General features: G+C 35.1%; 1 protein-coding gene across 1 annotated transcript in view; it reads left to right on the forward strand.

Annotated features, from left to right (window-relative positions):
• TNKS (tankyrase) overlaps window positions 1-18069 on the forward strand; it is a 203465-nt gene that overhangs the window by 48477 nt on the left and 136919 nt on the right. The window contains exon 3 of the mRNA XM_026508362.4: window positions 17872-17967. Within this exon, the coding sequence (XP_026364147.2) occupies window positions 17872-17967 (96 nt within the window). The remainder of the gene's footprint in view (window positions 1-17871; window positions 17968-18069) is intronic.

Below are 18069 nucleotides of genomic sequence, written 5' to 3' on the forward strand. Positions count from 1 at the left end.
AGGTGGAATGATGTGTCTGTTGAACTTTATAAAAAGCTGAATTTTGCTGCTGGCTGAATGTGTTGAGCATATTTTCATATACTTATTGGTCATTTGTGTATATTCTTTTGTGAGATCTCAGTTCAGATCTTTTTTTTTTTTTTGGTATTCTTATTATTGAGTTGTAAGAATTTTTTTGTGTTATGGATATAGGTCTTAAGATATGTGTACTGTGAATGCTTCTCCCAATCTGTGCTTTACCTTTCATTTTCTTAATGGTGTCTTGGGCCAAGCAAAAGGTTTTTAATTTTGGTGAAGTCCAGTTTGTCAATTAAAATAGAATAGTATTTGGTGTCTCAGCAGCACTGGAATAAAAAGGTAAGGTTTCTATTAGACAATTATTCTTAGGTTAAAAATAGTTTATGGTGAAATAGGATTATAATTTTAATTACATTACAGAAATACGGGAAAGCAGTTTTGGAATTGCATTATAACAGTTTGTTTAGGATACATTTTTAAAAATCAAAATGAAAGAATAAGCCACTCCATAATGAAAACAATATACTGTCTAGGTCAATTTTAAGATTTAAGAGTAAAAGTCAGGTGGACCTTGTTTAATTGGAAAATAATTATCTAAAATATGCATGCTTATTTTTGTGATAACATTGTTTGCCCCTGCCATTTCAAAGTATATGTTTATAATTTAGGGAAATGGCTTATTTGTAATAGCTTATTGCCTGAAACCTTTCTAGAAAGAAAGACTCAGTAATTCCTTACAGTTAAACATTTTTTTTCGTTTGTGCTTTCCCTCCACTTGTTTTGAGATCGGAGGACACATAGATGTCCTTTCAGCTGTTTCTTCATGTTATTGGCTTTGGTAGAATTTGCATAGTTTTCCACATTTCCACAATATCAAGACAGAAAATATGAGCAGTTTAAATATCAAACACTGGTCTTGTTAGTCTGGTGTAGTCTAAACTTCCAGTTCTTCTTGGCATCTAGAAGTAAACAGTCCTCTGTCCACTGAATATATTTACTTTCCTTCTTTATCCTCCCAACAAAATGTGAGTGGGAGCAAAATATATAACCTCTGAGCAGAAGTGTTAAGAACCAGAGCAGTTTACCATGTTTTGTTTTTCTCTACCTTGGTTATGTAGGTATCACATTTTAACATAGAGCTCTCTTCAGCCTAGGTCTGTCAGTAAGGAAACTCCCCTGCTGTCACTTTCTCAACTTGTGTGAGTAAGAAATGCACTTACTTTGCTAAGCCTATGAGATTCTGGAGCGCTTTGTTACTGCAACGTAACCTAGATTAGCCGGACTGAAAACACTGTTTATGAAATTGAATTCAGAGTAAAGATAAACAATAAAGAAATGATCATTTAAGAAGAATAACTTGTCTGAATGCCATTTTGGAGAAAAAGATCTTGGAGCTGTTCTCCAAATAGACCAGGGTCATAAACACAATTATTAAATTAAAATTGCTTTGTAATGCAACTGTAGGACCAGGGGAGAGTCTCTTAAACTGAATCAGATAAGGTGTGAATTTGAGTATGCTCCAAATATGGTAGTGCTTTGTCATAGGCTTCTGTAGTATGCCACTTAGATCTTACTGGGTTCTCCTTGCTTGATAGATTGTTAGTTCTCTGTAGAAAGGAACTAACAATAATCTTCTTACTCATTCTTGTATTCTTATCGCCTATCACTGGTACTAATTATATACTCAAGAAATGTGTGCAGAATGACAAAGCAGTTTGTAAGAAGATGGCATGATTCTATCTGGCCTTTTTTACGTTAAGTCTGTGTTAATGGGGATAAGGAAGGCAAGTAATTTTCCACTTCTTGATTAGGTGCTGTTTTGAAGTGCTGTTTTGAAGTGTTTTTATTTTAAAGTTAGGTGAATTTGCGGTATGTCCAGCATTCCCATATTCATGTAGAAATACAAAACACGTTTTGTGTTCAGGTATAAATTATGTTTAGATTATCTGTCATTTGTTAAATTGCTGTTCTTCATTAGGAGAGGTCGTTGAGTATTGATTCCAGTCATGCATTGACGTCTGGTTATAGTGGATTTTCTATAAAGAATGGGCAGTTAGACAGTTTTTGTTGCTACTTGCGAATTAAATCTTTGAATTGCTGCTGTCAGGAACTGAGGAATTGAGGTAGGAGGGGAGAAGAAAGAAAAAGGTGATGATGGCAGATGTACCAAAAATTGCTGTGGATGGGTGATACATAATAAAGTGCTTTCCCTTGAAGCAGCTCAAAGTACTTAACCAAATTAATTTCACTAGTATTTATGTCTTATGCATGAGGCAGATGATTCACATTATGTACCATTTTCTCAGTGAAGAAAGCAGAAAGTTGTTACTTTCCCACAGTCTGTTGAGCTGATATAAAGTTGTTATAATAGAAATGTTTTCTTGATTGAGAACTGAAAGTTCTCTCTGCTTAGTGGGATTTATTTGAGAATATAATTTAAGCATAAAAAATTAATTTCAATTTTTAAATTTGCCAAATAAATTCTTCTTTATTTTTAGTTTAGCTTTTTAGATCATATAATATTTAGCAGATTTAAAGTAGTATTCTTTACCTAGCCTTATTTAAAAACACCCAAAAACAAAATCTCAAGATAATTTATTTACTAAAACTAAAACCAAGTTTTTGTTATTGTAACTCACTCCTAACGTAATATCCCTCTCATAATCAAGGTAACTCCATTTTATATTATGTGCTGTCTAGAAAGAGATATTTACTTTCCTTGTATAAGCTCTATTGTGAATGGAGTTTTACGGGATCACTTCCATGGTTACCTGTCCTTTGATGAGGTCAGAAGCCCTGGAACTTGGAATGGCATGCATTCGAGGTGGGCGTGGGAAGCGTGGGATCAGTGTTGGATTGCCTTGGGGACATTCTTGCCTCCTGTTATTTTAAACATAGTATCTCAAAATTAACAACTTTTGTGGTTTTGTCTTAAAGAGTATTATTAGAAGTAATAGGTGTTCATTAAAGGAGAGTTAGAAAGTATACCCGTAACAACGGTCACACCTTGTTTTCTGCCCAATTTGGTAGCCATTAAATGAAAATTAGCTAAAATTTAACAAATCAAAAATTTAGTTCCTCAGTTGCACTAGTCACATTTTAAGTGCTTAATAACCATATATGACTATTGGTTTTCATATCAGAGTGTGCAGATTATAGGAATTTCCATTACTGTAGGAATTTTATTGAACAATATTGTTAGACCCACTGTACCTGTGTATATAGTCCTTTTTATAATAAAAATGGGATCATTCCATGCATACCATTTTCTTATTTTTTCACTTTGTGTTGTGAATATATTTCATTATCAATATTTTCATTATCAATGAATTCAATAAAATTAGATTTTATCTAATATCACTTTTAATGGCTGTCAAGAATTATATGAAAATAACCATTATTTTTAAATCACTCACCCATATTAGACCATTTATAATATTTCTGATTTTTCACTTCTGTTTTATAAATAGTACTATGGAGAATATCCATTTCATTAATATATGTGTAAGCCTTAATTACGTTAGCATAAATTCCTGGAAAGCCACAACTTCTTAATAAGAACCAAAGAAATTGTAGCTGCTGAAGATCTCCACTAGGGCTCTTGATTTAGTCTGTCACATTATGTATTTATATGTCATTCATAAATGAGCTAGGTTAAGGAAAGTCATTTCCCACATATTCCTTACTCTTTGCAGAAATTCATTGAAAATTCAGTGAAGCCCTTGAGAATATGATTCGCTTGCTTTTGTTTCATGATTGTCTCTTTTCCCTTTTTCTGCCAGAATACCTCCCATAGGCATTTTTAACATCAGTTTTCTGTATAAAAACTGAATTGGGATCTTTTAAACAAGTCTCAACATAGCATTTTCATAAAAAGTAAAAGTTGGCAAAATTCCACACTTATATCCTTAAAAAGGAGAAGAGGAGCCAAGAATGATAGTAATTTTTCCCTTCTGAAAAAGTCCCCACCGACACTGAACACTGTTGTCTTGATAACTTGCCCACTTAGGTTCAACTGCTTTCAAGAAAGTTAGAATATTTATGCATTTACCTGATAAATTTGGGACTACTTTGGTAGGCATTCTGGTTAATGGTGGTAAGTATATAAATATATATATGTATTTATATTTATATATTTATATACAGAGTTTTATATTTGTTCATTGCATTTTATTAGAAATTCCAGAGTGAATGCCTTCATTTTCCTAAGGCCTAAAGAAATTAGGGGGAAAAAGGTCAAAAACCTAAGGCCTAAAGAAATTAGGGGGAAAAAGGTCAAAAACCAAGAACAGCAAAAAAAAGCCCTCATGCTTGTTTTGAAGTGATGCAAGGATTTGCATGACTCAAGTCTGCCAGTTAAAGGAATTAATTATACATTTGCATTTGCTTTTAGATTAACCATGGTGATCCAAAACAGTCTGGATTTCAGTGAGATGATGAATGGCTTAAGTTTGTGGTTGTATGAAAATGGTATTTGAGGCAGATGGTTCGTGTAATCAGTTCTCCCTTTACATGGTTATCGTATTATCTGAAACATGTGCATATTAAAGCTGTGGCCTTGCTTTGTATAGTTCTGTGGTAACTGAGATTGCAGAAGCAGGTCCAGATGGGAAAGAAAGACTTACAGAGTCCTTTCCACTCCTCATTCTCGGCTGACCAAACTACAGAGAAAATTAAGTGTAATAATTGCAGTTTCAGGCTTTAAAATGTTAGGTACTCTTGTTTTAGTTCTTAAATTATTGGAATCTGTTAATTTTCTTTTTAAAATGGAGGGGTGTTGGCGCGCCTGGGTGGCACAGCAGTTAAGCGTCTGTCTTCGGCTCAGGGTGTGATCCCGGCGGTCTGGGATCAAGCCCCACATCAGGCTCCTCTGCTATGAGCCTGCTTCTTCCTCTCCTACTCCCCCTGCTTGTGTTCCCTCTCTCGCTGGCTGTCTCTATCTCTGTCAAATAAATAAATAAATGAAATCTTTAAAAAAATAAAATAAAATAAAATAAAATAAAATAAAATAAAATAAAATGGAGGGGTGTTAGACTTTTCATCCATAAACAGAATCCAGGATTAAGTAGGTAAAACTTACTGTGAGCTGTTTCATATTTTGCCCTTAGATATGAGTTACAAATAGGCCATTAAGAAATCCCGTAGGGATGGACCGCCTGGGTGGCTCAGTCTGTTAAGTGTCGGACTCTTGATTTCAGCTCAGGTCATGAGCTCAGGGTGGTGAGATCCAGCTCCATGTTGGGCTCAGCACTCAATGTGGAGTCTGCTTAAGATTCTCTCTTTCCCTCTCTCTCTGCCCCTCCCCCACTTGTACACATGAGCTCTCTCTCTCTAAATGGATAAATAAAATCTTAAGAAAAATCCCACAGGGTATCCAAATATATGTTTATTTTGTGTCAAGCCTGAAAATTTCTAAATTAGCTGTGTGTGGTACAAGTAATCATGGTTGGAGATAGAGGACATATATTTTATTTTGCCTTTTATTTACTGTGTCTATTTTGGGACATAGTTTTGAGTGTTGATCTTTAGAAAGAATATGCTTGAGCATGAGGATTGAGGGAACAAGAGAAGAAAGTATTCTAGTGGGTCTCCTAAAATGGAACCCAAGCTGTCGTGGATGTTATTTCTGAGTCTTGGTTTCATGCATTCCCACAGGGGAATTGTTTGATGGGATGAGAAAGAGGTCGTTGGTCATGGAAGTAGTAGGTAAGGTATTTAGGACAAATGTATAGATGTGCCTTTCAGAAGTCACCTAAGAAGAAGAAAGCTTGAATTACAGTTCTGGGGTGATCTTTCCTTGTACTTGTGTACGATGATAAGGTAGAAATTAAATGCCTGGCTTTAGTATTAGGTATGAATTCTGCTTTACTGCTTAAAAACTGTCATCTTGCACAAGTAATTTAGTTGCTATGAGCCTCAGTCTCTCATTTATAAAGTGAGTATCCTGCATATTGCATTGGGTTGTTAATGGAAGTTAAGCGAAATAATAAAGCAGGTAGAGCCTCAGTAAATGCTTGTTCCCGTCCATTCTCTTTTCCCTCAGATGGCAGCGGTAAGGTGTTCTCATAGGTGGGTTTTGTATTCTGACACTCAGTAAAAGCTTAATGATGGACTGAGTGGCAGTTACCATATGCTATTCTTTGTTACCATCAATGTGAATTAGTTTATGTCCTTTGTTTCATAGCCTGTATAATTTCTTAAACTTGAATTATGGTTTAATAAGACATGAAATCAGTTGTTTTTCTTCAACCTTGGGGAAAGGAGCTGAGGTGGGGTGTAAAAGTGTGATTAAATACTATTATTAAAAATATTGTAATATTGGTTGAGAGGTGTGTGGGTAAAACAGGTGAAGGGGATTAAGAGGTACACACTTCCAGTTATAAAATAAGCCATGGGAATAAACACTAGAGCAAAAAACAGAGAAGAAGAAAGAATATTGCTAATAGGATAATTTATCAAATCCAATAGAAAAACAAAAGTCAGCTTAAAAAAATTATTTGGTGTATTTCCCAAAGAATGAAAACTTAAAGAGTTACATTCTTTGTCTCTGTCAGATTGAAAGTACAACAGTACATTGAAGTTCAGTCTATTGAATCAATTCTCAGAGGTACAGGAAAATAATAGTAGTCATATAATTTCTTTAAAAACAATATTTTATTTATTTGTTTGTTTATTTATTTATATTAAGTTCAGTTAGCCGGCATATAGTAAGTACATCATTAGTTTTTGATGTAGTGTTCAATGATTCGTTAGTTGCGTGTAACACCCAGGGCTCATTAGATCATGTGCGCTCTTTAATGCCCATCACCCAAAGCAGAGTCAGAATGTTACGGTATGGGTTCAAGCTTATGTTCCTTGTGAAAAATGTTTTTAAATGTGTTGCTTTAAACCTTGTATCTAGTGGTACTAAAACTAGTTTTAATTGGCCTTAATGTTTTATACTAATGGGGAGTTTGCCTGGAATACTAAGTCCTTGAGGCTTTGAGAGAGGGGAGATGAGGGTGACAATTTAGGGAAGGTTTCAAAAAGGTAGGTAAGGTCTGCCCTTCTCTCCCAGAGATGAATTGGGGAGCACCTTTTGCATGTGGTCATTGTCCCTTAGAACTGTAAAAATTCTGTGATCCTGTTATAAGCTTGCATAATTAGACTGAAGTTATCTGCTTTATTCCTTACTGGTGTTTCATTTAGCTGAGTCTAGTCAAGTTTTTGAATAAGGAATCTCCCCATAAATAAAAGGAAACATAAAACAATAATTGACTTGGCACAAATGAATTCATTGTTCCTGGGGCTGTTACCCTCTTGCCTTTATTTCAGTCCAACAGATACATTTTTAGTACTTCCTGTGTACATGATTCTGTTTTTGAAAGGCAAATGAAAAGATCCTGATTGAAGGGACAGGGTGTTTGTTGAGTCCCTATTATATGCCAAGAGCCAAGCTAGGTTTATATGTATTGTCTCACTTAATTATAAAAGCAGTTCTCTGAGGAAGGTGGTGTTGTATGAAAGAGGAAATTGAGATTGACAGAGGTGAAGTAACTTGCGTAAGGTCAGACAATTGCAAAGGACAGAGCAGTATTCTAAAACCCAGGTTTGTCTGACTCCTGGACAGTACTTTCTTTTAGACTTGACTCTCTGGGGTTTCCAGGTAGAAGGAGATATCCTTTATTATAATCTTTCTTATATTTATTCCAGGGCCTGCTTTATCTTAAATTGTGGCTTGTGTAAGCAGATAATGCTGATTTCACAGATGTATCATGGCCTGGTTTAATTCTGTTGCAAAAAATTATGTCATTGATCTGGCTCTAAAAATCTACTATATATATATACAGAATAATCTGTTTCTAGGTTACTCTAGATGAAATGGGCCTTTTAAAAAATTCTTGATTGTCTATGTTTATAGGTAAATTTGACAATGGGAACAAAATCTAAGTGGAGGATTCTTTTATTATTATAAAATTTCATGCCAAAATTTGATCATAAAGAATTTCTCTTCTGTGTGAATTCAGTAAATTTTTATTTACTTGGATTACTTTTCTGAGTGAGTAAATATTTTCTCATGTCTCAGGTATACATTATAGTGATCCCCATGGTATGTCTAGTTACCATCTGTCACCAAAGTTATTATGATATTATCGAGAATCTACCCCACACTGTACTTTACATCCTCGTGACTTAGTTATTTTATCACTGCAGGTTTGTACCTCCTAATCTCGTTTGCCTTATGCACATGCCTACTATATGCTGGGCACTGTTCTAAGGACTCCTCAAATATTTATTCTTTTTGTTATCTTTTTGTCCTCCTAATTCCCCCGTGTGCTGGGTACTGTTTCTCTCTCTCTCTCTCTCTCTCTCTCTCTCTCTCTTTTTAAACAGATGAGAAAACAGAAGAGCAGAGAGGTGAAATCATGTCCTAGGGCCCCAGAAACTGGGAGGGGCCAGAACCGGGATTCTAACTCCTGCCTTCTAGCTCTGAGAGGGCCGTCTCTTAACCACAGCTATGTTCTTCAACTTGTTAATTAGGATGTTTTGCCATTAGTAAGTGAAACAGACTTACAGAGAATTTGGCTTTTTGAAATTTAAAAAAAAAGAAATGCAGTCTTATTTTTTTCCAGTGAGGTACATGGAAAAAAGTAATAAGTAGGCATCTAATTAGACACAAAAAGGCAGGTGAAATTAAGTAATGTATCACAAGTATGCTAGTCCCATATGTTGACAGAATTCTGATTCTTTGGTGACTTCTGTATGAAAGACAAAGACTTAAACAGGTATGAATAAAAACTTGGACTTTTACACAATAGAAAGCTATTTCTTGATTATTTTACTTCAGAGTCATTTCTACAGTCTCAGCATTATATAATTTGGATCTGAGTTCTTTATCACATGTATTTGTTGCAAATATTTTATTTTATTCTAGTCTGTGGCTTTCTTTTTCATGTTCATAATTGTGTCGTTTGAAAAGCAGAAAATCTTAATTTTGATGCAGTACGATTGATTAATATTTTTTTATGGTTTAGGCCCTTTTTATCTTAAAAAATCTTTCTGTCTCAGGTCATGAATATTTTCTTCCATGTTTTGTCCTATAGATTTTATTATTTTAACTTTTATATTTAAGTATATGTCTCATTTGGAGTTAATTTGTATCCTGTGAGGTAAGAGTTAAACTTTGTGTTTTTCTTTTTCTTGTCTATGTAGATAGCAGTTGTTCCAGCATAATTTGTTCAAAAGATTATTTTTCCATCATTGTATTACCTTGCCTTCTCTATAGAAAAATCAATTGACCATACATGTGTTGGTCTGTTTTCTTTTCTGTTGATCTAAATATGTTTTTATCCCAATAATTCACTGTCATAATTACTGTAGCTTTATAATAAATCTTGATTGGGTAACATGATTCCTTTAACTTTTCAAGTCTAGAATTTGCAACTTGGTTCTTAAGAGTATCTCTCTCTGTTTACTTTTTCATATCATATTTTCCTTTAATTCTTTGAACTCATTTATAACATTGCTTTAGAGTCTTTGTCTGCTAAGTTCACCATCTAGACTATCTTGGATATGGTTTCTTTTGACTGTTTTTTTAAATTCTTGATTGTGGATCACATATGCCTTTTTCTTTATATGTCTAATAATTTTTTTAATCCAGTAGTAGATATTATAGAGGCTGCAATGTTATTTTCATTATCTTGCTCTGAAAAATTTTTATTCTTGTTTTAGCAGAGAGTTTGGTTGCTGGCAAGTCACCCTGAACTTCTGCATACTTGAGTTTATGCTTTATTAGTGCATTTCTGTGGGAAGCCCAAGGTGTTTCCTAAAATCTTTATCATGGTGGGACTCAATGTTCGTACTATCTCCTCTGCAGATCTTGTTGAGGTTTGGTTTTAGAATTCATTAAGGTGTGTCTAGACTAGGGCTTTCTCTAGGGCAGTTTTCAAATATTTTGGTCTTTTTGCATTCTGAAGAGATTTCGTTTATAAGGGTCATATATAACATTAGAAATCAAAACTACAGAAAGTAAAAATACTGGCATTAATGCAAATTATCTTTATTATCTGGCTTAATAAGAGTCAGCTGGATCCTCATATCTTCCTCTGTGTACAGTTACGTTCTGATGAAGTAGATTCAGATTTTAGTTGGAAGAGGGAAATGTATTTAATAACATTTTCAAATAATTGTGAATATTCTTCTTTGATATCCCAATCCAAATATTGCAAGTGGTAGTTTCTAAATGGGTAATTGCAGTAAGGAAACAAGCCGTAACAGAAAACTTCTTGTGTTCTGTAACATCACAGTACATTAGTCTGTGTTTCACTTTGAAAGAATTTGTACCCAAACATGATTTTGTAACAGTTTCCATTGTTCGCTTTGAAAATATTGATTCACTGAGTGAGACAGAAACTCCAAAATGTTGACACATTTTAAATAGTATATCAAAAAATTACATTTGTTATATCAGTGTCAGCAGAAAAGTGTAAGTGTTTATAGTAAGTTCAAGTTCATACAAGTAGATAAAAAATTTTACAAAAGTCTAATTTTTGCTCGAACGCTTGAATTTTATCATTGACATCTTAAAAATGCCTGCCAGATACCCAAGTCTAAATGACCATAGTATTTCTATTCATATCTTTTAATTAAAAATGATGCATCATGACAAAAAGTGGCTAGTTCAGCTTGCAAGCTCAGTAATCACACAAGTCCTTTCACTGAGACAACTCTTGTTCCTTTGATAGGCAGAGGTCCTTTATGTACATTCCAGTTCTTCACTGAGAACATTAAAAAGATGTGTATCTAAGGGTCAAGATTTTAAAAATTAATAATTTTTACTGTCATTAAGGACATTCTAAAATGAAACTGCTTTTTTTTTCTTTTAAGGCAATTGCATGGTAGTGAAGAATGCAGTGGTCACTAGTATAGTTTGGTGCCACTGCCTTGCTTTGTACTAAGGTACCAGCAGTTTTGTTGCTTTTGCACTGTCAGTGCAAATGTTATTAATAATAGTGAAACAAGGAAATTGGTGACATTGTAGACCCCAGCTCTCTGCTCTAGGGTGTGATGCTTATTCATAACTAAGGTGGCCTTTTGTTTTCTCAGCTCTGCACCAACTGTGTTGAGGAGGTGTTTTTAGGATCTCTATACTTTCTTAAGGCCAGACTTCCCCTTTCTCTCAGCACTACTTTCCCCCCAGTACTTTCTGACCTCAACTGACTCTGTTATGTACTCAACCCAATAGCAGCTGCTACCTGTTAAGCCTCAGATGGTCTTGTCTTACACAAACTATACAGGCCAGCCCACAGCCTTGTTATCAACAGGGGACCTCTACAAAGACGTCTGAGCTCTGCTCTCTGTATAGTCCCTCCTCCCCAGTTTCCCATCCTGCAGATTCCAACCAGTTTATCTGCTCTGAATTCAGATCTCTTGTCTTAGCTCAGCATGACCACCATGTTCTGCTCTGATTCTAGTTGTTTGCAGGTGGTTGCCAAATTGTCTCGGGGAGAGTTGAGTGATTATGGTACCCACCTTTTGAGTTTCCTTTTCTTTCAAAGATCACAGTTTAGCACAACTGTTGACCATTGCCTTCAATTAGTTGCTTCATATATTTTGTCCAGTTTCGTAATTATTTACATTAGGAAGAGTGGGCTAGTCTGCTACTGTTGCTCCATCTTGGCTGGAAATTGAAGCCTTCATTTTTAATTTCATTTAATTGTATTTTTATTTCTAGAGGTTCTTTTTGGTTGTTTTACAGATTTGCCTTATCAGTTCTTATAGTTTCATCTAACTTAGATATTTCAGCTTGTCTTTTATTTCATTAAACACGATAAACATAGTTCTTTTTATATTGTATCTGGTAATTCTTTTCTGGTATCTGAAGTTTTTATGGGTCTGTTTTTTGTGTTGTGTATTGATGTTAGTTGTTGTTTCTGCATTTTAGATTACCTCTGTGCCTGTTTATGTTGGCTCTGTGCTGGGCATTTTACTATAAATTTATTTATAGGGCTAACTTTTTCCATTTGAAGGTACCTTCCCCTGAGAGGATGTATATGTTTGCCAGATACTCTGATGTTAAAGCCAATCGGGGACCACCTTAGAATCAAATTCAAGGCTTCAGATAGTTTGGTCACCTAGTTTTTCCAACCAGATATATGGTTCTGTAATTAGGGTGAGTTCACATCACTTTATCGTCGTCCTGAGAATATAGCCCTTTTTGTGTGGACAGTCTTTGTTAGGATCTTGACTTGGGGGGCCCAGCAATGATTGCTCTTCCCTTTGCCCTATGAGACATTGAAAGGACAGCTTATACTTTTCTGTACTAGTAATTGGTTTCAGAACAAAGGCAGTTTCCATACACGTTTATCTTCTGGATTCCCATTTGCTCCTTAGTTTTGGACTAATAATTCTTTATCTCATTAGCTCTTAGACGATTTTAAGAAGTTAAATTTTTGTTTCGAATCTAGTTCTGTTCATTATTTACAGCCTAAGGATTGTTCAGCCAATACTGAAAACAGGAAATTGTGTCATGTAAGTTCTAATCCAGTAAGCCATACTACTATATAAGATCATGCTATATATATATATTCATATTCATGTTACTTGAATTTTCATGTTTACTCTTAATGATAAATCAACTCTTGATGATTTTTTAAAATAAAATACAGTTTACTTTTATGCCATAGTAAGTAAAGTGTATGCTGAAGGAAAAGATACATGGCTTTCAAATAATACGTACAGCATATAAATATGTACAGCATTATAGTGGTATAATACTAGTATTATGCAATTATAATATTGTACATGTTTCTATGGGAGAGGCAGTCTGAATATGTATCAACCACAGAATATGTCATGTATATCACTTAGAAAAAATGTCTTTTACAAGCATGTGTGTTGGTGAGGGTCCTATACATTGAAGATTATAACTAGTTAAAATTTCGTCCCTTGATATTTTGCTCTAAAATTAGGTTTTATTTGCTAAAAAATCTAATGCATTTAGTCTTTTGTGTGATTCGATTTTGGAAGCTCAGTCAAATGAATATCTCTGTACTCCTAAAGAGCAAGAGGACTACGAAACACATTTTAACATAAACGTAACTTCTTTAAAAATTGCGTGTTCAGAGGCGCCTGGGTGGCTCAGTCATTAAGCATCTGCCTTCGGCTCTGGTCATGATCCCAGCGTTCTGGGATCAAGCCCCGCATAGGGCTCCCTGCTCAGTGGGAAGCCTGCTTCTCCTTCTCTCACTCCCCCTGCTTGTGTTCCCTCTCTTGCTGCCTCTCTCTCTCTGTCAAATAAATAAATAAAATCTTTTAAAAAAAAAATTGAGTGTGCGTTGTGAGGAACACCGTTTTAGACCGTTAATGTAACTCTAAAATTCACATAACAAAGCATTTACAATATTTTAATAGAAGGTTTCTACCTTTTATAAGTGAGAATTATACTAAACGCTTTTTGATAATTTACCTAAAAGTTTCGCTACATTTTTAGCTTGGAAAATTCATATTTTTCCTATTTATTTTATCTTTTTAAATAAATTAATAATACCTATAATTAAATATAATTTATCAAAAAATAAATATAATTTATCATAGTAGCACTTTTAATTTTTCTAGGAATTTGATAGGCTTTGCATACATGTAGAAATATTTTCTTTTTATTTGGAAGAATTAAAATGATATGAACACTTAAATTTAATAGTTTTGAGGAATGAAACAACTTTAGTCTCTACTGTGTTTGCTGGTCACAGGGTAAAGACATGAATCTGGCTCATTGTAGCTGAATGCTTGCACTAGAAAGGAAAATCACATGTCCTTCTTGCCATAAGCTCTTTTGAGAATGACATTTTGAATATTGTAATCCTACCTTAGTTTTAACTATCTGTTGTTATGCCAGCTGCTATATTTTCTCCGTCCTCCTAAACTCCTAAACTGAATTTATCTCCTAAAGGAGATAAATGGATTTGAGATAAATCAGTTGAACAATTGGATACAGTTAAGTCATTTGGGATTCCAGATTTGATGATGTCCTAATTGGGTAAAGATAGTATAAGGAGATTTTGAATGACCACAGTAGTCTTGAATTTATGTACTGAATGTTACTCAGATTTTAGTTTCCTTGTTTTTCTTTCAAACTTCACTCTGTATATTGTTTGTATATTTTGGGAACTTTGCTTCAGACATTAGTGCTACTTTTAAAGTAGAATCTGTTTCATATTACTGTCTTGTCAGTGTATATTGATGTTACAAGATGGATTTCTAATTGCATTATATATCAGAAGTCACATTTTATTACTATTTGGTAGCTCAGAACTTTGAAAGCAAAATTTGAAGCAGCCAGAATTGAGAGTTGTACATGTCACCAGTTCAAGTGTAGACTGACATTCTTGAAAGCCATTGTTGTTACCTTTGCCTGATGTATGTGCTGTTCTTCTGGTGTTAGGAAATAGGGAAACAGATTCCCATGGAGAATAGTGTGAAACAGCAATTCGATTGGAGGAATTGCTTGGGAGAAGCTTGGGACATTTTAGTATGTCCCCCACAACTTCCATTGATTATAGGCTCAACTTCGAGTTTTACTGTTAAAGTGTTAGGGTGCATAAAAAATAATTCTTTAAATTTTGATTACAGGGTGGGGAAGGAAAATGTTCTACTTGAAGTAACTTTTTTTTTTCTTTAATTAAGATTTCAGATCATCTTTGGCTGTCAACTACCTTAGATATCTAGAAATCATCTGCCTAGTCCAGCTCCTTCACTTTGTACATGTGGAAGTCTGGCCCAGAGAATTTTACATGTGCCCTGATTCATTGCTTCCTAAACTGTATGTGGTAGAGGACCAGTTTTCTTCCTCTCCAGTACATGGCAGGCCAATAATTTTGTAAAGTATAATAAAAATGAAATGCTAGAAAAAATAATTTTAAAATAACATACACAATTCTAAATGTTTCCTCTTAATTTCCGTGCTTATTTCAATGTAGGTGGATTGCAAAGAGTTCTGGAACTAGAATAGTCCATAGTATATCACTGCCCAAGGTTGGAGTTGGGAAACTATGACCTATGGGCCAAATACAGTTCACCCCTTGCTTTTTGTATGATTTGTAAGCTAAGAATTGTTTTTACATTTGTAAATGATTTTTTAAAAATCACAATACTAGTATTTTGTGAGACATGAAAATTGTATAAAATTCATACTTCACTGTCCATAAATAAAATTTTATTGGAACACAGCCACACACATTCTTTTAAATATTGTCTGTGGCTACTTTTCCTCTGTAAGGATGAGGTTGAGGCCTGGATGAGTAGTTTGGACAGAGACCATATGTTCTAGAGTCTTACATATTTACTATCTGTAAAGATCTAAAGAGTTGGCTCTAGGACAGAGCATTGAATTAGTAGTTAGTGGTAGAGTTGAGAGTGTAAACAAGGTCTACATTTACCAATGCGCTTTAAATATTATCATTAGCTGCTGTGTAATATCAGGCTTGGTGCTTAGCGCTTTTGCATGCCACTCTGTTCTAATGTAATCTTCCCAGCACTGCCCTTTTATACAAGTCCGAGAAGGTTAGCTTTCTTCTAGTTATAGATCCCTTTATTGCCCCCCAAACTCTTAACTCTACTGAGTTTTGTTTTTTTAATTAGCTGCTATCCAATTAATTAAAAATGGTTGAATATTTTCTAATGTGGATTTTGTTACCGGCATCTGGTTTAGAAAATTCAACTTTTTCTCTGTTGCTGCATTACTCAGCACTGATGTTTCTGTGCATTCAGGTCTGATGGAAGAAATACATGGGACTCAAAATCTTTAGAAAACAGGTATTTCTAGTAAAAAGATTACCCTTTAAACGTCACCCAAAATAAAGCAAAACTGCAGCTGAACTGTAATGGCAGATTTCTCTTGTAAAGTAACAGAGATAATAGGTAAAATCCTAGCTACAACAAAAAAGATTGAGGTTTTAGATGACTTTTGGGGGAACAGTAAGGCTTTCAGTTTTTTGCCTCTACCTCAAAAGCTGCAAAATAAAAGCTCCCATCATATCATTGTCAGGTCTTGTTAAATTAACATACTGCTTTACTTGTTTAAAGCAGGTTCTGAAGTTCTCCTTGCATGCAGTAAAAATCTCTGCATTTCATGGTAGCTGTTACTTCTTTGTTTTCCTGCCCTTTGCATGTGATCAGTCAGCAACTAAGTAAAGATAAAGCGATAGCTGTCAGCATTACATTTGATACATGAGTTGGCTTCATGATAAAGACCCTTTACACACCAAACCTTCAGGTTGGGATTTCTTCTTGAAATGAAACAAAACAAAACAAAACAAAAAACTGTTGCCATGAGAGCTTATTCACGATGATGAACAAGTAACTACAGTTCGATATTGTGATACTTGCTATTTTATTCTACTTCCTCTTGAGTCAGTTTGCAAACATCTGGAAAATAATTATGATTGCTTACATTCAAGGTTGAAATAATACAGAAAGGCTTGGCAAAATCTCTCAGCCACGGCTAGTTTTTACTATCCCAAATCTGAAAGTAGCCAAGATTTAATGCAAGAGGTGCTGACATACACTGTTCTAGCAGCCGTGTCTTAATTCTAGATAAGGCTGTTCCTTTGTACATTATAATAAAGCTATTGACTAGATGGCTTATGGATTAGACGAAGGGGAAGAGCTTTATAAACAGCAGGACTTATTACTTAGTAATATATGAGGATTGCCTTCCAAATATTCCAAAGGAATGTAGGTGCTTTAGCTTGTAACTGTCAATGAAGGAAAATTTGGGACTCATCAACAGTAGCGGCTCAGGTGTTTTTAGACATTATATAACATGTCTTTAACCACTTATTTGAATTTAAATTTCTGCTTTGTTTTCAATTTATGTTGTAGGATAGTGGTAAATGGTAACAGCTATTGTTCTCCTCAGGAGTACACAAAATTCTAACTATTTGAATTATTAGAATAACTTGGAATTGAACCTTGCATGTTTGGACGAGTTTTTAATGTATTTATTAGCTTAACCATTGGTTGGGCAGTGTTACAGCAGCACCCCCCCACACACACCTCCATACACTCACATTCCAGATGTGGTTGAGAAATGTTTTGGATTAATAAATTACTACATCTGGATTTTAGTTAAACAGTGCTTCTGTCTTGGGAGCCTCCATGTCTGAAAATTCTCTGTAGCCACTTTCTACCGACTATAGCGTGTGCAACATTCATTCCTTAGCATGTGTGTGTAGTGATTTTCTGGTCCTAAACATTTTTCATGGGAAGAATTATTGTGGAAGGCAGTTCTTTTTTGCAGCTTGCCTGCAGGGGACCAGAGTTGCAGGCATTACCATGCCTGCTAAACTTCTTGGAAGCAAGCCAGTATGTTATGGTGAGTTTCATATGTAAGCAGTGAGCTGCTAAAAGGCTTGCACAGTATTACAACTCTTCTGAGGAGAGGAAGCGTGAGGAAATTCAGCAGTAAAGCAGCAGCAACAAGCAGCCACAGCGGTAGTAAAGATAGGGAGGTTCACGGCTAGCGGATTTCACGGTGTGAGGCCGTGAGCACACAGCTTCCCATCCTGCTGCCCGAAGGAGGCAAACCCAAACTGTCTATTGCAAGATTTTTCTAGTTTCGTGTTTATGATGTTAAGTCATGTGATAATACTGTACCACAAGTTGCCAACTTTGCTTTACTCTAGAGAGGATCCTTTGCTGCAGTGCTTTTTTTCCACCTTTCTGTTGCTTGCTTGCTTCTTTTTTTTTTTCTTTCTTGAAAGAGAAAAAATTGTGCAATGTATGTTTATGCCTACACCATGCCGAGGCGACACTTACCAGGAAATAATCTTTGTATCCCTGAGGTGAGATATTGTTTCTGCTTTCCCTGCACAGTGCTGCTGCAGCACGGAGCTGATCCAAACATTCGGAACACGGATGGGAAATCCGCCCTGGACCTGGCCGACTCTTCAGCAAAAGCTGTCCTCACAGGTAAGCAAACAGCCAGCTACCAGATTATTTTCTCTATGGAACTACTAGTTTGATTTTATAAAATTATTATGCGCTGCATTTTATTTTCCTGCTGGTGAAGCT

The sequence above is a fragment of the Ursus arctos genome, unplaced genomic scaffold, assembly GCF_023065955.2.
Source record: "Ursus arctos isolate Adak ecotype North America unplaced genomic scaffold, UrsArc2.0 scaffold_27, whole genome shotgun sequence".
Classification (NCBI taxonomy): Eukaryota; Metazoa; Chordata; class Mammalia; order Carnivora; family Ursidae; genus Ursus; species Ursus arctos.